Source organism: Electrona antarctica (assembly GCF_951216825.1).
Source record: "Electrona antarctica genome assembly, chromosome: 13".
Classification (NCBI taxonomy): Eukaryota; Metazoa; Chordata; class Actinopteri; order Myctophiformes; family Myctophidae; genus Electrona; species Electrona antarctica.
In genome coordinates, this window is record NC_136794.1 from 22,357,479 (window position 1) to 22,381,948 (window position 24,470).

General features: G+C 41.5%; 1 protein-coding gene across 1 annotated transcript in view; it reads right to left on the reverse strand.

Annotated features, from left to right (window-relative positions):
- kcnh7 (potassium voltage-gated channel subfamily H member 7) overlaps positions 1–24,470 on the reverse strand; it is a gene marked incomplete at both ends in the record, with an annotated part of 65,114 nt that overhangs the window by 5,272 nt on the left and 35,372 nt on the right. Inside the window, 10 exons of the mRNA XM_079517695.1 lie at positions 876–1,032; positions 2,237–2,464; positions 3,616–3,697; positions 3,861–4,066; positions 7,334–7,586; positions 11,947–12,146; positions 13,506–13,905; positions 18,157–18,582; positions 22,786–22,994; positions 23,814–23,834. Of these exons, the coding sequence (XP_079373821.1) occupies positions 876–1,032; positions 2,237–2,464; positions 3,616–3,697; positions 3,861–4,066; positions 7,334–7,586; positions 11,947–12,146; positions 13,506–13,905; positions 18,157–18,582; positions 22,786–22,994; positions 23,814–23,834 (2,182 nt within the window). The remainder of the gene's footprint in view (positions 1–875; positions 1,033–2,236; positions 2,465–3,615; positions 3,698–3,860; positions 4,067–7,333; positions 7,587–11,946; positions 12,147–13,505; positions 13,906–18,156; positions 18,583–22,785; positions 22,995–23,813; positions 23,835–24,470) is intronic.

Here is a 24,470-nt window from a genome sequence, read left to right on the forward strand (position 1 = left end):
CAGGTCTTTACCCTAATAGTTTGACAGCTCCATATTCAATATATACTGTATACCAGTAAGACGCCTGAGGGCGAGAAGCGACCTCACCCAAATCCGCCTGGGTGACCGCAGACTGCTGGGCGAGCGCTGGCACTTTGGAATGGGGGGTCAGATCAACAAATTCAACATATCTGCCTGGGTGACAGCACACTGCTGGGCGAGCGCTGGTTCTTTGGCATGGGTGGGTAAGATCTTAATTGTCGGGCCTGTTGAGAACTCTGCTGCCGGGTGCGGCTGCATTAATAACTTTTTGTAATAACTGTAATAACTACAGTTTAAATGGAAAGCTATCTAAGGGTTTGAGGTCAGATGTAGAGTTGCTGGCCAATATTGATGACATCAGGGATCTCCATATATGGGCTTAATATTGATTACATCAGGGATCTCCATCCCTGATGATGCCACGACGTGATGTCACATATACTCCATCCCTGATGAAGCCACTTGATGTCACATCCTCGACCAACCAACCAACCAACCAACCAACCAACACACACACACTGAAGGGAAATGCCCGATTCCATAGTTAACTGCGACCTTCGGTCTAAGTGACCCCTACTTTACAGGGACTGATCCCAATATACAGACATTTCGCTTTTAAGTTGTAGGTCTATACAGATACAGATTTAAAAAAAATCACGTGCTCCTATGCAGAGGTTATATTTAGGATCTATCAAGGATGAAGTTGGTTATGACAATGAATTGAGCATTAAATCTGCTGGTTCAAAAGGAAGTTGACACATGCTGTGGAAACAGCCACTTGAAAACTTTACAGCAGCTTCCATCCATACAGTAAATAACATTACTGGGGAGAAGCAGGAGAAAAGGATTTGTACCTGTTCAAGTGCTCTTGGAGTTGATCTAATCGCTGTTCCACCTCTCCATATGTGAGTTCACTTGCAGAATTGTCCTCCCCTCCCAGTTCCTGCAACTGTGCTGACTCATCCAGGTAGTCTGCAGGCTTTTCACAAGCCCATTTATCACCGCAGAGATCTGGTGAGCGAAGCAAACATACGTTCTTTACAACCTCACATGTGGGTCATAGCAAGGTAATCACTAAACCAACCAAGGACTGAAATAGAATGCAATTAATCTTTACAGGAAAGCTGTGTGTTGGTTCTTTGTTTGTAATTTATCAACCCCTTGTTGCAGGAGAATTGTTAACAGTGTTTTTTCTGCCAGGCTAGCAAGCTAGCTCAGCTGTTATCTCTACTGGGCACCTGTTAGTAGTCATGCTCCCTGTCCACTGATTGGTATTGAGTGAGTCTTTTGTGATTTTCACCAGAGTGATAGTTACCAGTGTGTGATTACATTATCTGCCACAGCAGTATGTGCAGGTGGTTTTGTACAACTCAGCAAGGCTGCTGTGACGTCCTGTGCAGATGTGGGGATCTTTGACTGTGTAGTGCGTGTGGCATCACATGTTTATTTTTACCCCCCTGTAAAAAGGACACCAACAAGGGGTATGCCGGTATACCATGCCTATCAGCAAACATGTCCAGGGGTGTGGAATCAGTTATTATTATAAGAATGAATTACTGATGCAGTTACCAAATACAGCATCCTGAGATGACCAGGTATCGGGTATATATATAGGGCTGAATTTATATAGGTTTGTGGATCTGATGTAAAATGTAATGGCAGATTTTTTTCTCCAATCTGACTCTGCTCCATGGTAGACGCTTATAGAGTTTTTATCAGGGTTCACTGTGAAATTGATTTGATTGATAATTACTGATTTTTGGCCTCGGTACAGCTGTCTGTCTGAGTTCTCTGCTAAGAGGTTGTGTTGGACACTTTGATAGGTCCTTTCAGCTGTAAATACTGCATATATTATCAACATCTGAATGATGCATGTGGACCTATTTTCCAGCTACTGTGTACTGTATAGTGAGATGAATATGATGCTGGCATAATTGGATGATATTCGCCATGATCCTCTTATGGGATGGCATTTCCAGCAGCGGCCTTTTTTCATGTTCTATTTTGACGGTAGAGTTGAGGGATTCAAGGCTATACCCAGTCTGTTAGCAAACAGGATAACCTGTCCAGACAGACAGGTCTGAAAGTGAGGATTAGTTTGGGCCGTGGATGTGATTTAACTGGACGAGCAATAGCTTTTAAGAGCTTCTGTCCAAGCGGTTAACGATTATATACATGTTTCAGAATAGAATAACAAAGCATGCTACCGTAGTACCTTCAAAAGATGGGCTCCTCTCCAAGCTGTCACCGACCTGGATGTGTCCTGTGGGATTCGAGTCAACACCCATGGTTGGCGCGTCAATGGTGGAATAACCAAGGACTGTTGAGCCAAGAGACCTTAGCTCATCTTTTCCCGAGTTCTTGTCTTCTGAACCTCTTTTTAGGCACAAGTAGGAATCTCTCTTCCTCTCTGAGTCATTATCCACTTCCTTGTTGCTTTCCCCTGTAGGATGGTAATGAACAGAAGTCAGTGGAACTCATTGTGGCCTTAAGGGATTGACATACTTTGTTTGTAGCTTGTACAGTAGATCTACCATTTTCGTTACATGTGTCACTGGCACGTGATTTGGGAACACACAGAAATGGTGGGCAAGCCACGCCGCCCAACAAGCTGCTAGAGTGTAAACCGTGCCCGACTGTCTCCATGGCTGTTTCCAGAATATATAATAATAATATGCAATATCCGTTAAAACTGCTTTATAAATAAGAGTTTATAAATAGCTCGATAGATGTGTTTGAGTTAAGCGTCTTGTGACATTATTACATTTTCTTACACGAATGGGGAAGTTCATTCACGTGTCTAACTCACTGTTCTCTATCTCTCTCTCCCTCCCTCTCCCTCTCTCTCTCTCTCTCTCTCTCTCGCTTTAATATCTCGCTGGTAATTTTTTTAAAGTACGTTCTCCTCTCTGAAAGGGAGGGAGAGAGAGAAGAACGGTGAGTTAGACATGCGAATGAACTTCTCCATTTGTGTAAACAACTTAAATAGTGCCACAAGACGGCCATCTATCCAGCTATTTATAAACTATTATTTATAAAGCAGTTTTAACGGTTATTATTATCACCAGCTCAGTGGCCTTGTGGTTAGAGTGTCCGCCCTGAGACTGGGAGGTCGGGGTTCAATCCCCGGCCGGGTCATACCAAAGACTCTAAAAAATGGGACCCAGTGCCTCCCTGCTTGACACTCAGCATCAAGGGTTTGGATTGGGGGTAAGTCCCTGCGACATACTAGCGTCATGTCCAGGGGGTGTACTTGTACATCAAGCTGCCTCACGCTACAGAAACAGGAGATAGGCTCCTGCCCTATGGGCCTCATGGCTCGGCAAGGCTACTTACTACGTTATTATTATACATTATGGAAACAAACGGTTGGGGCACGGTTTACACGCGTCAGGGGGTGTGGCTTGCCAACCGTTCCTGTGCGCTCCCAAATTGCGTGTTACTGGCGTGCAATTAAGAATAAATCAGGCTTTATTCCTTAGTGAGTAGTCTTCCTTGGGGAGTGCCACTCAGTTAACAATAACAAAGAACAATTTTGTATCTGCAAAATATGAAAGAAGAGGATGTACTGAACTTGGACTCATTTCTATTTACCTTTAGATAGATGTGGTGTGAAGGAAATCCTTCTCTTGACCTTAGTGCCCTCGCCATCTGAATCACAGCCTTGAGAATTGACCTGTTACAATGAAAAATTAATTAAATAGAAATGTTGGGAAATGCTTGTAAAAAGCATTTTTCAGTAATGTGAGAAGCATTTGAAAGGGGGAAAACAATCAGAAATGTGAACATTGTGAAACAATAATCGTGTACAGAGGCTCAATAACACTGTTGTGATCTACCTTAATGTTATCATCTCTGAGGTTGAAGGTAAGCTCCAGGTTGTTGAAGAAGTAGTCATTAAACTCTGGGTACATGTCCAAGACTTCCAACAACTCCTCCCGCTGAATGGTATGCAGGTCACAGTAACTCAGAGCTCGCACATCAGCATTGGATTTGCCAGGTTTGGCCGCTAGATGAATCATCTCTCCAAAGATGTCATTTTTCCCTGGCGAGGACACAGATACGGTCCATCTCATTAGCTTATCATTCACTGACAAGTTGAAGAACAGCCACATTGTACTTGCAAGTTGAGTCTTGCACAACCTGGGGACAATGTGCCCTGCCTGCTACAGTATGTAGACACATTTTACAGTCAGAGATCCACATTGAAGCCATGCCATTCCAGAGATCCACATGATTCAATTATTATTTTGTGTAGGCCTATTTGAAAAACAGATATTTCTGTAGATAAATCATACAATTTAAGCAAGATCTTCACGAAACTACCTTTCAGAAAAGGATACAGTCTATGCCTTTGAGAATCCTCTTCTTGTTGTTATGAGAGTCCATTTAGCAAGGACTAGAAGTATAATTTAAAGGGCATCATGAAAAAGCATTTTGTTTGAGCCAGGGTTCACTAAATGCCAACGCTGCCACCAGGGTTCCATGTGACCCATGAATTGTGGCCTGAAGCCGTACTGTTCACTGCAACCTCAGCGGGTGCTGGACACCTATCTAGCACGCAAGACAGGATCACACAGAGTGGCGCACCATGTCCCCCACATACAAGTCTGACTACAAGGACTCGGAAGGTCATTTGCTCAGATGGTGGCCTAACTAATTCCTCACCTCACCTCTGAAACCATACATACTGTGCCCTTTCTGGCACAGGATGGTAGCCTGACAGGGCAATCTCTCCTGTATGGTATCACCTCTGAAATTACCCTGATAGACATCCTGAGTTTTGAATCAGGAAAACCACAATGAACTGGCCATTCACGTCTTGACATACTGTAGACACTGTAGACTCAAACAATCTCAAACAATGGCTCTCAACCATTCTTGAGCTCTGTACCAGTAGCAGTGATGTAAATAGGGTTTCAATGTAATGAATCCCGGGATGCAGGGATGGTCTTTTAGATGAGCCCCAGGGACATTTTATGAGTCCCACTTCAACAACGTTAAGCAGTCTCATTTTGCCATTTTCTTCCTCCAAATTGCAGCATTTAACTCCCCTTTAATTTGATAGGGTTATAATTCATTGGTTATATTCATGTAGAAAACAGAAGAAGAAATTATTATTATAACTAAAGCTAGCAAAATAAACTAGAATTAAAAAACAGTACAGTACAGTAGTCTATCCCGTGGATGCAGAGGTCGTTGTTTTATTGCGTCCCTTAACTATAAACTGTGTTTTGGGATGCAAAATGCACCCTATTTTAATCTCTACAGTAGTATATTTCAAATCCTCAAAGGCCACCCCACCTCCCCACAATATACTGTATATATTAATATAAGACACACGTTTATCTATTGATCTATGAGTGATCTTAAAATGTATACTTTTTTGTGCACCAAAAATAGACGATCTACAAGTTCACAATGTGTCGCAGACGCAGAGCAGCACGTCATGAGCTTGTGGATTGGCTATTTCCAGTGCAACAAACACATTTCAAACTTTTCCCCCCCAAAATGGAACTATTGGTTCAAAAAAGCTCTTAAATGTGATGGACTGATATATTGTTTAAACATATTTTTGAAAAGTATTTTCCCATGGACCAACTGCAATTATGCCATCACTGCTTAAGAACCGGTGATCTAAAACAATTGTTTGCTAAATGGTTCTGATGGAATGCTATATCAAAGAGCTGGTCTTCGAGATCAGTGACTTTTGCAGTATATTTGCTATTAATGGATTTTGTGCAATGCTGCTGTTTTGCTAAGCTCAGACCCCATTCTGTCAGGTGTGGGTTTGGAGAGCATTCATTGCTTGAATAATGACCAGTTTAATCCAGGCTTGGCCTGTAACACCTGTTTGCGGTTTACCAGTGAGGGAAAACATTATCACTAATAAGACTAATGGGTTTTCAGTGTGAGTATATGACTGACATTATAGCCAAAATAGTGTGTTGACATTAATTTTACACTGAGCTTTCTCTCTTATCCTTTCCCCCCATCCACTTTAACTCATCTGCTTTTCATATTGTGGCACTGTGGCAGAGCTCAGCACTCAGCACAAAACAAAAAGGCAAACAAGCAAACAAACAAACAAACAAAAAAAAGTTAAACAAATCCACTTAATACAAATGTCTACTGTACCTGTCACATGAACAGCTATACTGCTTAAAATAGAGGGGTGGCATTTAAAGGAGCATTCAGTGATTTGGGTGATTTGGAAAACCACCCAGTCCGCCCCGGTAACAAAATGTGCACATGCACGCTCTACAGTGGGGGGAAGTGCAACAGGCCAACAGCATGTGCACCAAGGCCCGCCCCCACTCAATCATGATTGGAGGAAGGCCCCTCTCATCATGATTGGATGAAGGCTTTGCCACCCGCCACCAAAACTGAAACTAGGATTTTTTTTACCCCAGGGGCTCACTGGGGACAGGGAAGAACTCCTTATATGGTCAGCACACTCTATAGTAGGGAGAATTATCCAGAAAAAAATAAAAAATAAGTGATATTTGAATTAAGTCAAATCACTGAATATACCTTTAAACATGGGTACATCTGCACAACGTTATATTCAAAGAGCTTTTTGTTAATATGGAAAAAAAAAACACTAAATCACTGTAGGTCAGTAATCTTCCAAACCAAGTATAAATGAGGTAAAAGAGGTATTTGTAGTAATGGTTGCATCCCTGATGTCCCACTCAATGTCTTTGCCATTGTTTAAACAGTGAAGGTTAATTTATACTTTGTCAAGTGATCAATATCGTTTGAGCATAAATAAGCCATGTCTCTCCAGTGGGAAATTGTTCTGCCAATCCTTCCCTGAGCTATACTGACTACTCAATAAATAACATATTATAAAGAAAACAACTGAGTAGGAAGTTGTGAAATGAAGTCGAAAACATTCAATCCAATGGTGAAAATAATGTTTACCTAACTGAACCGTTATACTGTATTTCATTAGCCTACTACAGAGACAAAAGATTTGCCTGGTCATACCTTAAAATGTTTTTCAAGGTAGTACGTTACCTCAACACAATCCAGGTCGCGGGCATGTGCACGAAACGAGCACACGTGCGACAATTTCACGGGACCCACGTAAATATGCTTGCCCCTCAAGCCTCAACTTCTCCACGTGTCCAAAATAAACGCACGCCTCTCATTGAAAATGAAAAAAAAAGGCCTTAACATTATAATACTACACACAGTCAATTCCTCAGTGTTCATTTACCCATTTCTAACTCTTAAAATGTATTGGTCCAATGAAATGAACACTGGCATTTGTACTGTGTATAGGCTAGCCAGGGGTTGTATTTACCAAGGATTGCCACCACGATGTCATCTTTCAGGATCTCAATAGAACCACGGGACACGAAGTAGAGAGCAGTGATGACATCGCCACTGTGGACCAGGGTGTCACCTGGAGGGGCGTGGGTGGACTGAAAGCGCATGGCCAAGGCCCTCAGACAGCCCTTGGTAGCTCCGTGGAAAGCTGTGCAGCTCTCCAGAAGATTCTTATTGAGGTGGAGGCAAATATCTGCCTGGAGACACTCAGGAAATCCTTTCAACACCTGAGGTGTAGAGAGACAGTTTATGAGTAAGATACACAAATATTATACACAGTAAAATACTCAGTGTTCATTTAGCCATTTCTAACTCTCAAGAGTTTTAACACTGAGAATTTTACTGTGTACAAAGGAGTTCCTTTATCACAACTCGGGATGGGAAGCACTATACTGTACAGGTATATGCCAAAACGCTCGTTGAAAACCACCAGTATGCCACTGGCCTCAAGCTGAGAGCACTGCCACAATGAGATGGCATAATGTAATGCACAGTATAACAGAATGGTACACAGAAATGAAACACAGTTACAATCCAGTGTTAAATTAATATTCTGGACTTTGCTTGGGAATGCTTCACCCAATAGGATATTCTCCACTACGAAGAGAGTTAGTCAATATAAAGTAAATTCATATATTACTTTACTTTCCACATAAACAGTAGTGTCCAAGTAACTCTACATTACTTATTTTATTCTTTCACAAAATCTCTGTGAGTGAGTGTTACCAGGGTAGCTCAAGAACCGCCCAACCGATTGACTTGAAACTATTAGGTCTATAAGGTCAGCATTATATGCAGCCTGCCAAGTGTTTACCCTGTTGTAGATTTTAACTTGAACAAGAGAGCTTATTACAATTCCTGAGTAACTTGCCCAAAGTATGAAAAGGATTCAATGTAAGAGTGGACATAAACTAAAATGTTCAGCTAATCAAGCATTATATTTTCACTTTTGTTCAATTCATTGATATTTGGTTGTTTAAACTTTGCTCCTGATATTCCACATGCAAAGATGGTTGAATTCTGGTTCTTGCCAGTTCAATAAATACAGTACACACACAGGCTTGAACTCCTTTTCTTTGTCTTAAATACAAAAGACACTCTCCAACGGGTAGAAACAATTATGATGAATAATGAAAGCACAAGGCCCGCTTTTTATGTATCTAGTCCATTTGTGGGGTCCGGCCTGATGGCCTCAATTTACCCAAATTCTCCTAGTTGGTATCCAACCTTACAGAATGAGAGACTGCAGTAAAATAAGGAAAAAGGAAAACAAAATGTAAAAATGTCAAATAAAACATTTGAGCAAATATTAGGGATGTCCCGATCAATTTCTTTTGCTCCCGATCCGATTTTGATTTTGAGCATCTGCCGATAACGATTTTCCGATATTTATATTTTATAGAACACGTTTATGCCATATCACAATAGATCAATCACCAAATCACAGACAATTTCCAGTTTGATATCATGATATGGATATAATATTGATACTAGGGATGTCCCGATCCGATTTTAAAATGACGTGATCGCCCCCGATTTCCGATCGGGACAACCCTAGCAATAGTTCAATAGTATACTAGTCTGTTAAAAAGCATGCCTTAAACAATTCATGAATTATGTACACTTGTTAAAATCTCATATGTATACAGTAAATAGTTACAGCTTGCCATAAACAATTCATAAATTATGTAAACTTGTTTGAACCTCTTATGTATACAGTAATTAGTTGTAGCACGACATAAACAATTCATCATTTATGCCCCTGGGAGTAACAGTCCCTAGGTGGATTTTCCTTTTAATCCAACGGTCGACCTGTATCTCCTCATTGCTTTAATATATCATCACATCAAAGCGTGTGCATAGTATAAATTACATAGATCACGTCTCTGGCTTGTGGAATGCCTGCTTAGATATTTTTTTCTCCACAGTTTCATATAGAATATGCATTGTAAGCTCTTTGACCTGAATGTATTTTGCAAGAAGAACAATTACAGATCTACTATCCGGCATTGTGTGCCATTCTACTATACTTTACGTAAGAGCATGAAGTCCCTCCTGATCACAGAATAAATGTTCATATAGCTTACATAGAATTACTAATGATAATTTTATACCATATGTTGAAGGACGCACTAAAATACCTGAAACAAGTTTGCAATAAAAAACAAATGCAATTTTCATGCATTTCTTTTAAATTCAAATTAATTTGTACAGTACCAGCATAGTCATATACAAATTTAAAATGCACTGTGCCAACACAAATTTGGTTCGAATCAGAATCTGCTCAATATAATACTAAAATACATTTCTCATATTGATATACTGCAATGATAATGATGGGGATGGCACTGGAAAAGAAATGACATGTTAAAACACACAAATGGCTATGAATTAAAATGTGTACCTCCTGCTCTTACCAATATCGAGATGTTAATCCGGGCGAAAAGCAGACAAGAGGAGAAAAACAAAATAATTCTTTTCAGCATTTCGCTAAACACTGCAATGTTAAGCTTTAGCCAGCTAAAAATGAACTTGGCTGTAGTATAACCTTTTTCACAGCAGCCATATTGACATAAGTAGTTGCGTAGTGTTATTTACTATACAGATGTTATCAAGGATGCAAATTAAGGCTCTGTTAGTCAATGACAATGACATATCTACGTATGTGAGGTGGATGTGGGCCAGAAGCACAGATACTATCGGCTAGAGCTCATCATGGATAGAGAAATGAGGTGATGGGGCCGGGAGAGACAACCACAGCCACTTAGGAGAACAATAATTGTGTACCACCAATTTCGTACCTTGTGGCGAGACGCGGAATATTATGACTTAATCCATCAACCTGTATGTATAATTTCATGAAATCTCTGTGTCCGCCTGTCCCCGGCACAACTTGGGTGCGCCACGGTCCGACCGATTGACCTCAAACTGGGCTTGTGTGTCCCAGATGACCCGGGGGTGTGAGCGGAAAACCATGAATGTCTGCATCTGTCTGTCGGCAGGTCTGTCGGACACATTTAGCCATGTGTTTGAGGGGTCAAGGCAACAGCTTACCTGATTGGCCAACCTGACCCGTCAGCTTCACGGATAGCTGGAGTTTTGTGTCACGTTTGTGCAGCAAAGCCGTATTAACGTCATTTGCATATCACCATGTACAGTATGTCATCAACACGACGTCAGCAGTTTATGCCGATATCAGGGATCCCTGTAGCAAGGCCTTACGTGTTGGATCAACTATTTCCGCTATTTTGGATGGTACAAATGATTAAATGTGCCAGTGATTTATTTGTATACTTAACTTATTTGTCATATCTGTCCTGTGCAATTTGTGAAGTCTAAAAGGCAAACAGAAATGTATTTAATAAACAGATGTTTATTTGTGTGACAATCGTCAAGCAAAATTTCCTAGGTGACAGCTCTATGGCTACCTGTAGCTCCATTTTAGTCGATCGGTCGTATGTTACTGGTTACCGCATACTCTAAGACAGAATTCCTGTTTCTGGCTCACTAACCCAAGACAAAAACTGGCAACAAGCCGGCACTAACCACAACCTGTCCTGCAAGACTACATGGGAAATTGATCTGTCCGACATTGCAGCATGTGCTGCTGGCCACAACACTTCTGAAGTGCATGTGTGACTATGCTTTTACAGAACTATTTGTGTAAATATGGCTGTGAAAAAGGCCTGTTACAGTCATGCTTAATATATACTCCATCGTACTGTTGACTAACAGTGTTAATTTTGACAGAAAATTCAGATTTAGTCTTTTGGTCTTTTGAATAACCAGCATTTAGTTTTAGTCCTATTTTAATCATCTGAAATTGTCTTAGTCTAGTCTTAGTCGACTAAAATGTCAATCATATTTTTAGTCTAAGTGTGTGTAGTGACCTAGTCTTAGTAGACAAAATTAACACTGGTGTCCAAAATGGGGCGCATACGTTGGTCCGACATACTAACAGTACGACATGCGTGGCCGGTTAAGACACATGCGTGGCCGGTTAAGACACATGTTTGGCCGGTTAAGACACATGCGTGTCCGGTTAAGACACATGCGTGGCCGGTTAAGACACATGCGTGTCTGGTTAAGACACATGCGTGGCCGGTTAAGACACATGCGTGGCCGGTTAAGACACATGCGTGTCCGGTTAAGACACATGCGTGGCCGGTTAAGACACATGCGTGGCCGGTTAAGACACATGCGTGTCCGGTTAAGACACATGCGTGGCCGGTTAAGACACATGCGTGGCCGGTTAAGACACATGCGTGGCCGGTTAAGACACACCCTTGGCTCCCAACATGCACGGCCTGTAAAGACACATGCGTGGCCGGTTAAGACACATGTGTGGCCAGTTAAGACACATGCGTGGCCGGTTAAGCCTCACCCGTAGCTCCGACATTCGTTGCCGGTTAAGACACATGCGTGGCCGGTGAGGACTCATCCGGCTAGGGTTAGGTTAGTGTTTGGGGTAGGGTGTCGGACTATCGTGTGTCGGACTGTTAGTACGTCGGACCAAAGATATGCACCCGTCTAAAATAGCCAAACTACAAGCAACAAAGTATGAATCATGCTTTAAGTTCTGCTGACCGTGTTCATGTCGATGCCATTGGTGTAGGTCCATGAATGTTGGAAGTACTCCTCCAGCCTCTGCCTCAGTGGGTTGGGGATCTGATGGAAGCGGATGAACTCCTTGACCCGGAGCATCTGAGCGTGATACCGGGCCGTACCTGAGTACAACCTCTGGATGATGGCAGAGACGTTGCCAAAGATACTGGCATACATGAGGGCTGAAATGCAGACCACGACCAAGACATGAGCCACAATTTACCAGTAGTACTCACATTTGTTACTTAAGTAAAGCTGTAAAAGTATCAATACTGCAATGTAGAACTACTCCATTGCAAGTAAAAGTCGGGAAATCTAAATTTACTTGAGTATTGGTGTCAAAAGGTACTTAAAGTACCAAAGGTTTACAGTTTGAAAGTTTTCAAATAGCAGATCTACAAACTCACAATGCGACACATTGTGAGGTTGTAGATCGGTGGTTGTATGTATGTATGTTTTGTAATAATAATCCAAATCTTCAAAGTAACTAGTAACTAAAGTTTTAAAAGAATTGTAGTGGATTAAAAGTACAATATTTGTTTCTGAGATGTAATGGAGTAGAAGTAAAAGTATTGGAAATTGGAATGACTCAAGTAAAGTACAAATACCTTAAGTATTATTAGTAATACCTTTACGTAATTAAGTACAGTACTTAAGAAAATGTACTTAGTTGCTTTACACCACTGCAACTTTACAGCACTGCACCACTGACGACTTTTTTTCCCCAATGGACCCGACTGCCAAGGACGACTTTTAACGACTTTTGGTCTGTTGTATTGATTCAGTGAGATCGCTGTTCAGACCATCGTCTGAATAGGTCTCAGTTGCTAATCGATAAACAAGGAATGGTCCACCCGTCAGTGAAAAGGTTCCCCTCTGTCTGCTTCAACGTTAACAGAAAATTTAAAATCCTTTTATATCGGATTCTTTTCCCTAGATTGAGTTTTTGATTAAAACGGCGATGTTCAACGCTTATAGTTAAAGTGTCACTAGTCGCAGTTACAAAATTGACGTTTCGGGTGACTTATTAAAAGATTGCGGCTAACTCTACAAAGGAAGCCGTTGCTAACTTTCGGTTCTCGCCCCGGGAGTTAATGGTCTTCAAAATAAGATATCCAGCTGAAAATACCTTGGCAGGGAAGGGACACAGACTGAAACAATTCTGGCAGTAGATGAGTTCATATAAGCGTTTAGCATGATTTACACAGTAGGCCTAAACTCCCCAGTGTTAAGTTAAAACACTGTGGAGGACAATACCTTTAGTACCACAGACGAAAAACAGTCTAAAGTCCAAATTTCATTCTGACTCCTCCACGAAAAGGCCTCGTTGTCCTGAACCCTTATCTATCATTTATACATTATGGATCAATAGTGTGGACTTAGACTGTTTTTCGTCTGTGGCATTCAATTATGCTATGTATACTGAAGCATTTACAGTGTAAATGTACTGTACACAAGTGTAAACGGCATGATATTAAATGCCGAAAGTAAATTGGTGAAAGGTGTACTGTAGCACAACACCATGTCCATGACATACTCACAGCCTATCAGCATGACACAGATGGAAAAGATCTTCTCTGAGTTGGTGTTGGGGGAGACATTTCCAAAGCCCACGCTGGTCAAACTGCTGAAGGTGAAGTAAAGTGCTGTGACGTACTTGTCCTTGATGGAGGGTCCAGAGTTTGGATCACTGTAGTTGTACCTCTTCCCAATGGACACGCCCAGATTGTCCAGCCAGCCAATCTTGTGGTCCAGGTAAGGTTTCTCCACATTGCCTATGGCATACCATATACAGGCCAGCCAGTGTGCGATGAGCGCAAAGATGCACATAAGCAACATGAGGACTGCAGCTCCATACTCAGAGTACCGGTCCAACTTCCTGGCTACGCGCACCAATCGCAGGAGTCTAGCTGTCTTCAACAGGCCAATCAGAGTGGTGGTCTAGGCAAAATGTACAGTAAGGCATTTTATTAGTGATAAATACCTGTACCTGTTCATAATACTACATTCCAACATGCACAAAATCTAATTCTTAGGTTGAAGCTGCTCTAAAACACAAAATGCATGTTCCTTCTGCGGTATGCTTTGATTGATTGATTGAAGAATTTATTAACAGTTTGCAGAATTACAGTACATTTAAAGCACAAACTCAATACAAAGGCTGTTAACTGTGAGTGGACGACCCAATTAAGCATTACACTTGTTTCCAATAGGGTCCACCATGTTCAAATCATCAAAACATTTAGAGACGTACAAATAGACACTTCTATAGACAGAACAGGAATTCATCATAAAGGAGGTAAAAAGGGAAAAGAAACATATACAGTGAGGGAAAAAAAGGGGTGGGCGGTGGGGGGGGTTCACGTTCAGCTCCGTTAATTTGTTTGTTTTCCTTGGAGGAGCTACTGTAGTATGTATAATAGTATATTTATTCTAAGCATTACATTACATCCAGTGTTTTCATTTAACTCTGAAAGTGTACAAATATCACCAAATGGCCCCATAATGGATTTTACTGTGTAGTACTTTATCCACAATACATGTCCTTTTCAAGGAAACAACCTATATGTTTTTCCAAAGTCATACTTGCTAACATGGCTTTGTTATCTCGCTCCTGTATGCATGAATGACAAAACAGGAGGTCATCATTCTATAAGCCAAGGTAATGACCTTTCTGCAGCCGTAAGCTAAACTCGCTAAGGTCTATATCCAGGCAACTCCCCATGGCTTTTTGTCCAAGGCCAAATTAACGCGGAACTGAAGACGCTAGGGGCCTACAGATAAATCCTCATTTATTGAAAACCTAACAGGCGGTAACAAACACTGAATGAATCCCAGGGAGTTCACTGCTTGTTCTGTCTCACAGAGAATGGCTTCGGCAGAACCTACCAGTGTCCCCCTTAATGACATCATTTGTTTACCTGACAATTATAGTAGGGAATGGCTTTGGAATGTGGCATTGAGAAACAAGCAAAGAAAATCCCCTCTGAAAATATGTTTTAAAATCTTGTTTCCAGTGTTCTCTTTTCATTTAAATAAAGCCATCTTTCTATTAAGATTAAAACATTAATTTGTTTAACCTTTATTTATGTTAAATACTGCATCTCTGGTTCACGATACTATCACATGTGGTAAAATGGTACAGAAGCACACAAATGTGATTCTATTTCACTATCATAAAGATATTTGTACACTTTCCATGATTGACGAGATTATGCAACATTCAAATTCCTTAAAGAGTTAAGATGGACATTCTTTTTTTAGTTTTAGTTTGATATTCTTAGAAGCAACCTACCCTACTAGAGAAAATGAACATTAATTTGTGTGCATGGATCATAGATTTCATGCATAGAGGATGATGACTTGCTAGATGACCAGGCTCCAGTGAGGCATGCTCTTTATATGTGAAACTATGAGTTAATGGAATGAGACATCTAGTGGATTTTTTTTCTCTCCCTAGAATTTATATTTAGCACATGGCTCCTCTGTGCTGTATATGTCATCATCTGCAAACTCAACAAAATCTACAACTAAATGTACATGTAGGCTACTATCCAGTCTACAAGCCTAAACACACCATGTACCTGCTGTCTCTAGTTTGAGCATGCCATTTTATTTATATTCAAACATTTTCAAGAGTTTTAATTTACTAAAATAATGAAAATAGCAGACCTACAAGTACAGATCTACAAGTACTTGTAGATTGGATACTTTAGCTATTTGTCATACGATGAAGTATACCATATAGATAACTCTTTATGGGGTGCATGTGAGAACAAAACACTAGGCTCCAATTTCGTCGCCGCCATTACCCGAGACGTGGCCCGCAATTCAGCCGCTGCCCGAAAATTACGAATATAGGAACGTGCTCTGTCCCTTAATGGTATTTTGGTCAAGCGTCACCCGCTATCTTTTTTTGCCGACACCGGTATTTGCGCCTAGAGGTGTGGCCATGGGCGTGTTGGCACGCTTTCCCCTAAATTGCTATTTTGGTCACACACATTTGGGAAAGCGACAGTGGAGTTTAAAACCACCCGTAACTTATACCCGTAAGCCATGCCAAATTAGTTTGGTAGAGCGGCGCGCGCCTGCATGAGATGTCCTTGGAGTAAGGCTGCGTCATCTCTCCTTATTCTCCTATACGCATCTCTTTGCTATAATCAGCAGAAGTGAGTGCCTGCATGCCACTTCCTTGTGTCCATTGTGTTTATAATTGTATAGTCAAAGACGTTATTTGGTTTGTGCCATTGGCATTGTGCGGCGTGCGCGATTCCACGCATTTGTTCGTTCAGTTTAATCCAATTGACCGACCTTTCCTTTTCGCTTGATACCGTTATCGTAGTTTACATAGTACTTTGAATTTAAAAAAATGAGCAAGATTTGAGCGAGCTGTGACTCAATGAAAAGACGAGTGTTCTTGGCTCTGTGAAAAAAAAGAACGGAACGAGGGGGGGGGGGGGGGGGGGGGGGGGGGGGATGGTGCAGCACAAGTGAGACTTCAAGGTAGAAACGCAACACTCTTCCATGGGCTATAGACCATAAGGCTATGAAACAATATAGCACTAACGGGCAACGGATAAGGGATCTCTTAAAGGCAATGGCACGTGGACTGGTGATTGGTTTAATTATTGTAACGCCCAAACCACACCTATGCATAATATAATGGGTAACGGAGGTGTTTTAGGGATTTAGACCAAAATACCAACTTTAGTGGGGGAACACCCCTCTTCCCCACTGCTAAATCCCAAAACAGTGTATTCATTGTATTTATGAATGCATTCCAACACAATTTTCAAGTCTGTGCTGCTTTGAAAGCAACAAGACAATGATTAAAATATATTGCTTACTCTAATCAAAAGCTCTTTGATTAGAAGCCTCCTTATCACAACTGTGACTCAAATGAGCCTTGAGAATACCATCTGCCATTGGCTCGGTTGCTTTTACTTCCTAAACAGAATGCAACTAAGAGGGGACCTTGATTTTCAGCTACTTTACACCACCTGTATCAGCATATGTTGTCCTGGTTTTTGAAAAAATATGTAATTTTGTACTAAAGAAAGATGTATGGTAATTGAGTTATACCTTCAAGTGTAATTCAGCCAAGATTTTGTAAGGAAAGGGAAATTACTTTTTGCGGTCACTGCACTCACCCGGCAACGAAAAAAGATTATTATGAATTATAAGCTTTTATGGTGTAATGGAGCGCCTATAAAGCATGATAAAGAACCAGAGTGGATCCAGTGCCCGCAGGCACATACTTTATACTGAACAAACAAGCCAACGAGCCTGGCGGCCAGCCTAGTACCAATGGCCATCTCACATCTGCATGTGATGTAAGCTGCACGCACAGCCCCTTTGACTTGCTCCTCACATAAATGCATCATTGATTGCCATTTGGTAAGCCATTAATCCGCGTAAATGGATTCTAGAATGAGGACCATTCAGAAAAAAAGGGAGAGATTCATACAGGAAACGCAACATTATGCAATTTAAAGTAATCCTTTCAGAGCAGAGACAGAAAGACTCAGGCTTTAAGCAGTGGCCATGGGGTACAAGTCTGGGCTTAGCAGACAGGTTATACTTAGTTGTGCGCCGGTGTTGCATAACGAAAGTAGCTGATCTAAACTCTCAATATGTATTTTTGGTAAATGACAACAGCGTGCAATTATATATCAGGTATAGGGCTGTCACGATTACAAATTTAAGTCGACGATTAATTATCACACAAATAATTGCGATTAAGGATTTAATTGTCTTTGGCATTGAACATTGTAACGTTACAACTTGTATTTCTGTTTGCCTTTTAGGCTTCGTATTCACAAATTGCACAGGACAGATATGACAAATAACTTAAATATACAAAGAAATCACTGACACATTCATAATTTGAATACTTTTTTCTTTCCAACGAATTTACAAAATGTGTTGTGTAAGGTTGTAGATCTGCTATTTCTGCTATTTTTGATTTTTTTCTTTAAATGTATGGACATTTTTTTAACATCGATAACATTCGACAACGATTATGCAAAAAATAATTGCGATTATCTAAAATAATTGTGATTCGGCGATTATATAACAAGTGTGACAGGCCTAATCAGGTACGGTATAGGCATGGCATGAGTGGCATGCATCAAATATCCCTGGGAGAGGGAAAAAAAACAAAAAACAAGACGGGTTGGAGATAAACAATACCTCATCTGATCCAGAGCCAAAGATGAGGAGGTCGAAAGGGATGGCCGCCACCATGTCTATAAGGAACCAGCCTTTGAAATAGTGAATTGCTATCTTCGCTGGGAGACTGACCACCTCCTCGTTCTGGTTGACGTAGGTGGTCCTGAAGTTTATGAGGATATCGATGATGAACATGATGTCCACCATTAGGTCCACCACATTCAGTGGGCTGCATGAGTATCCGCATTCGCGCCGCTTCTGCTCCTCGCGGTCGTTGAGGAGGAAGGCCGCCGAGTACGGCGTGAGGATGGCTGTGTAGATGACCAGCAGGAGAATCAGCCAGTCCCACACGGCTTTGAATGGGCTGTAGTGGAGGATGGTGAACTTGTCAATACCGGGCGTCTGGAGTTTATACTCCGGTAGGACATCAGCCCCAAGCGACAGCACCTGGAGAACGGCAGAGCGCGTCATTCACAAACTGCACCACAATGCATCGCATTAAACTGAGCTAATGCCCACAGATTATGTCAGTGTTTCAAGGCAATTAACCGTCAGTCCCAAGGAGCCATTGACAATGCTTATTACCTTGATGAGATTTATTACCAGTTACTTAATTGAATTGATTCGGTTGTTGTTTTTTTAATCTGAATGAGAAGTTTGATCAGAGACAGCTTCAATTTAACTCTGAGCTGAGCTGCAGGTTATTGCTGGAGGCTCCAGGTTATGTAGTTGGTTCAAGGAGCTGACTGTGGAGCTGACTTCCCAAACTTGTCAGGCATGCCTGCAGGGCAGTGGCCTGGTCCAGAGCCCGGGCAGAGGCCTTTTTGGGGCGGTTCTGGACAACCGTGGGTCCGACCGACTCGACACAGGGCACTGCACTCCCTGTGGTGGTGTGGAACGCATGTGTCGAATTTGAAGTTGGTGGGGCGAACGGTTCTCGAGTTACGTGGATTACAACAGTACATGCACACACACAGACAGAGACTTAAACCCTAACCACACCAAAGGGTCAAGGCGGTTTTAGCGTTGTCCCTGCAGTGTGATATGTCTTGTTGCACGTTGACCCACGTTGAACCTAATGATTCAACGCATGGAATTCAATGGCCCAAACCACACCAAAGGGTCAAGACGGTTTTAGCGTTAACTCCTTGCAACCGTTTGGACCCAAGGAGTTGCATGGTGACCCTTTGGTGTGGTTATAGGGCTTTATGGAGTTTAGGCATGCCCAAATATGGAGTGTTGTGAGGTCAGAACAGGCCAGCTCCATATATGGACCATGGGCAGGGGCCCTGTCCAGAGCCCGGGCAGAGGCCTTTTTGGGGCGGTTCTGGATAACCGTGGGTCTGACCGACTCGACATCGAACACTGCACCCCCTGTGGTAGTGTGGAATGCACGTGTAGAATTTGGGGCGAGCGGTTCTCGAGTTACGTGAATTACACACAGACAGACAGACTGCATTTATAGACAGATATCATTTAATCATTTTAACATAACATTTATTAGGCTTTGGAATTCAATCAAGAATAAGTTACCAATAAAAATACGTTATTATTGGTAACTTATTATTCCCAGGAAGTTGAAGCATTGGTATTTTTTGGTTTAATAACTCATGATATGGGCTGAGAAGAAAGAAATAGCACAGCAGGGGTGATGGGGGCAGAGGGTATTTATTTTGTGTTATTTCAGCATTCCTGTGGTCCTGCACCATATGAATTATAGATGCCATCATGCTAGCAGTCAGGCAGTGGATGCACCTCACGTCTGAGAGGTGTCTCCGATCCACCGACAGCCAGTGGGGAGGCAGTGCATTTAATTATGATGATGGTGGGTCTTCATTTATGAATGAGAGCTTTATCTTTCATTTGCATTGCTAATTTCAAGATGACATGTCTCACTGACAGAACTTTTGAGTATAAGCTTTCCCACAGGCTGCTTCGTAGCACTTGTTTTGTTGCTGACATCGCCTAGAGAGGGTACTGACTCCACTGTTTCACTGTTGAGATGAGACCCACTCACCCACACACATGCAGAGCTTTCAGAATTGCAGCTCAGGCAGGGTCATATGCATTCACTGAACCCAATTCACACTGTCAGGCACAAATTCTTTGGATAAATTTGTACTTTTTCACCATCAGTTGATGCTTCGAAATAATATTAGTAAAATCTTTGTAGCACAGCGTGTCACGAGGCGTGATGGACTGACGGCCATATATGGTGGTGTGACGTATCACAAGGCGTGATGTCACGAGGCGTAATGGACTGACAACCATATATGGAGGTGCGTGATGTCACGAGGCGTAATGGACTGACAACCATATATGGAGGTGTGACGGACGGACAGGTTTTGCAGGTTTTCATAGTAATCTTCGACCTACGGTCGCAATTAATTAAATCATAAATCAGCCAACCGTCTTAATAACAACCGATACACACCACACATAGACATGTTGCTCCTTATGTGAAACGTTCTATTAACCACAACAACCTTGTTTCAATTCAGTCACATCATCATCGCGAAAACTCCCACTAGGTTTGGGCAGCTGAATGTCAGATCCCTAAATAATGAATCCTTCACGTATTGTGAGTTAATCAAAGATAATTACTTTGATTAAATGATTCAATTTGATTAAATGATTTTTTTATCTTGGTCTTGGTTAAACAGCTCAGACACCGTACTCCTAGTTCAGACCACCCCTCCAAATTATTATTACGTAGGATGTTCGTCCGTGTAGGTGGTGGAATAGCTGTAATTAACAAAGATCATTTTAGATACTCCGCTGTAAATTCCCTTGGTACTTTTTTTTTCTTCTTTTTAATATGAAGGGACAGACAGTAGGCTGACAGGAAATGCTGGAGAGAGAGATGGGGGAAGAAATGCAGTAAAGGCCGTCGGGATCGGGAGTCGAACCCGCGGCACACTGCCAGACGCTGGGCTGAGCTGTGTAATCAACTGAGCTGAGCTGTGTAATCAACGGAAAGGTTCCCTTGTTATGTATTGTCATCTATAGACCACCAAAAATATATTCTTCTCAGAGCTCTTATCCTTGATAACTCCCAAATATGACCAAATCGCCATCCTATGTGACTTTAACATCCACGTCTACTCCCCCTCACACACTCTTGTGAAGGATGTTATCACAATTATGGAGTAATTTAACCTAGTCCAGACTGTCTGTCAAGTGTCAACCCACTTATATAACAGGGGACACACACTAGAGTAGACCCCAACACACACCCTGCATGTGTTTGGTTGGGACATACAGTACCAACAGATCTACAGTCATGTATCCGACACCTTACCCAAAACCCTAAGCTGACGATAAGCGCACGCGGACGCCACGGGTGATTTTTAACCCGCAGCCACGGGTGATTTTTAAATGTCTGTCTCCCAGTCTCAGACATCAATAATCCCCAATCCCCTCCAAAACCTAGACGAGCTTATCCACAAATGTTGTAATGCCTCCATAGCCATCCTGGATTTCATAGCACCCCTCAAAACAGTCAAGCCCCCTAAACAATCTACACCTTGGTTAAATGACCAGACCAGACTCATAAAGAGACGGTGCAGACAAGCTAAGTGCAAATAGAAAGCTAACTATCTCCAAATCGCATTAGATCTCCTGAAGACCCTCATCGCAGATTATCAAAGTGCAGTCAAGGTTGCAAAATCAAATTACCAAATTTTCCAATATTATTTCAAATAATAGCCATAATCCCATTGCTTTTTCAATCTGACTGGTTTTCCAATCATACTGTAAAATATATATCACAGCCAATGCTGTGTTGCTTTACATTAACCTTTGTCAGGGTATAAGTTCAAGTTGATTTTCTTATACCCTGACAAAGGTTTCTGACAAGTGACAACATTGTTTTCAGCCATGATCTAATAAAGGATTTTAACATTTATCACACCAGAACTGCCCAAGAGTGTCATGGACTCTTCTTCCCTGTGTGGGCCTTTCTGTATTTTCATTTTCCTAATCAGTAAAATCTCATTCGTCAAGAGATTTATTCTTTCTGACGTTTCAAGGACTGGGCAATCTGTATTTTAACATTTTCCATTTTGGAAAATTTCCAATTGTGCATTGGCAATTTTCCACTGAGGAAGGGTGACTTGCCTGAAATGTCCGTGTGGCAATAAATTGTTATTTTGAAGTGCTGTCCTTTCCTCTTAATCACAATTTACCCTATTGTGCTGAATATAATACTACATTTTATCCAGTGGAAATATCTTAAAAATCTGGGTCGTAGCCAATCGGGGACTAGACTATTTGACATGACATGAAATGTTCTATGAGCAGGGTCTGGCTGTAAACAAGCATCTCGAGCTTAGTCCATTCACCCTGGGTAAACAAAGAACTTTGCTTTGCTTTGCTTTGACATTCAATGTTCTTTTTCCACAAATGAGTCTTGAAAAATGGGGGTCGTCTTATAATCAGAGTCATCTTATATTCGGCACAATACGGTACTTCTTTAATGATTCAGCACCATGTTTTAATCGTGAGTTGAGTGCATTGTATATTACTTTCACCATTGTCCATTAGCAATCTCAATATAGATCTATAGATCTATAGAAACACAGCCACACAGGAGGGTTCACTCCATAACAGATGCTGCAATATCAGTTCAAGGGGAGGGCATTGGCATACCTGCGTAACTTTCTCCGTGACGTTGTGAGTTCTGTCTTTAACCTTTGGTGCGATGATGGTTTTCTCTGACGTCGGCGGAGAATGGCTCTTTTTCTCTGCCTCTGAGAAGTTGAGCGCGATCAGAGGGATCTTATTGATGGTGCTGTATCTGTTGATGTGTGAGTCAGAGGTAGAGCCAAGTAAACTGGACTTCAGGTGATTAAAAGGGCCTGGCGAAGAAGAAAATATCAGTCACTGGCAGGATCAATGCACCTTCAGTAAGTACTGATTTGTACTAGGTTATGAATTATTTATGTCACACGTCAGAAATACAGTAGCAGATATACAAGCTCACATCCATTTGCAGTACTTCATTCTGTTATTGATCATGCACGGTACAGGTGCAGCCAAAGCTGTATTAGCACTACAGTACTAAATATTATATAAATACTTTAATGAAGTATACAAAGCAAGTTAGTGAGTATGGATTATGATATAAGAGTATACAATCATAAAAAAATGATTATGTGATAAACTTCATCATGTTATCTAATTTCATTATAAAGAATCCTAGAAACTTTATTCTGCAGTAGGCCTCCATAAAAAAAAACAGACATACAGAACAGAACAGCATAACATAAACCGGCAAATGCTTAAAAGCAATATGCCCATCCCTCATGCGCTACAACAATGATGACGGTGGTTATTGCATTATTATATTCATTCAAATGCATTCTGTTTCTATATTCATTGAAACGCATTCCGTTTCTTTCGGAATTATTTCAAATAGAAACATTTCATTCATGCAGGAAAGCAATTGATGAACACATACAGGCAATAAGCTTTAATTTAGGGATGTTATTATCCACACACTGGGTTAGGGTAAAGTACATATGTCATTGACACAGTATTTTAGGTGCAGGCTCAGGTATCCTACTCTGCCAAAAGTAGATCTCTGGTGAGCATTTTGTGCGGATTGCCCTGCTTGAAAGACATGCTTCAAAGCAGTTGCTGAGCACTGAAACCACTGACAGAGAACACATGGTTACCTCTCATATGACGACCATTGTCTAACAGCAGCATTTTGTGGCCGGAGCAAAAAAAAGACAAAAATGAAACACTGTGTGCAGAGCCTGTAGATTGCCTCAACAACAGGAACCCTAGCATCCCTAATCTGAGCAGATGAGGATCTACAAGCTGTGAAACCTTGTGGGCTTGTTGATTTTCTGCAAAGATACACTTTAATTAAGCTAAAGCCCCTCTAGATGAGAAGGCATCGATTCTACAAATGCTGAGTTAACAGCTAAGCACCCAAACCAGCGAGCATTCATCTACGTTTCCCCCGCCGTTCGGGCGGCGAGGCGTGTCGTCAGGGGGAAAGGCTTGCTAATGTGTTAAAGGAGACAGTAAGGGTCACGTCACTGCATAACAAAATAATGCGCAGGTAGAAGTAACGGCTGAGTAGAGCAGTGAGGGTGGTGATCGTGGTTGTAAGGGGGAGGCCCTTTTTAGTAAGTTCTTGAAGAATGAGGTCCAAAAAAGGACCAAAGTACCAACTATAGACCCCAGGGGGATCCAGTCAAAAGGGTTTAAGTGGTTAAATGTGCAATACATCAGCAATCATAGAGACAGTACAGTACATTACACAGAAATGCTTTGGTATTGCGAAATACAGTACATACTTTCTGTTAAGATCATTAGGACAC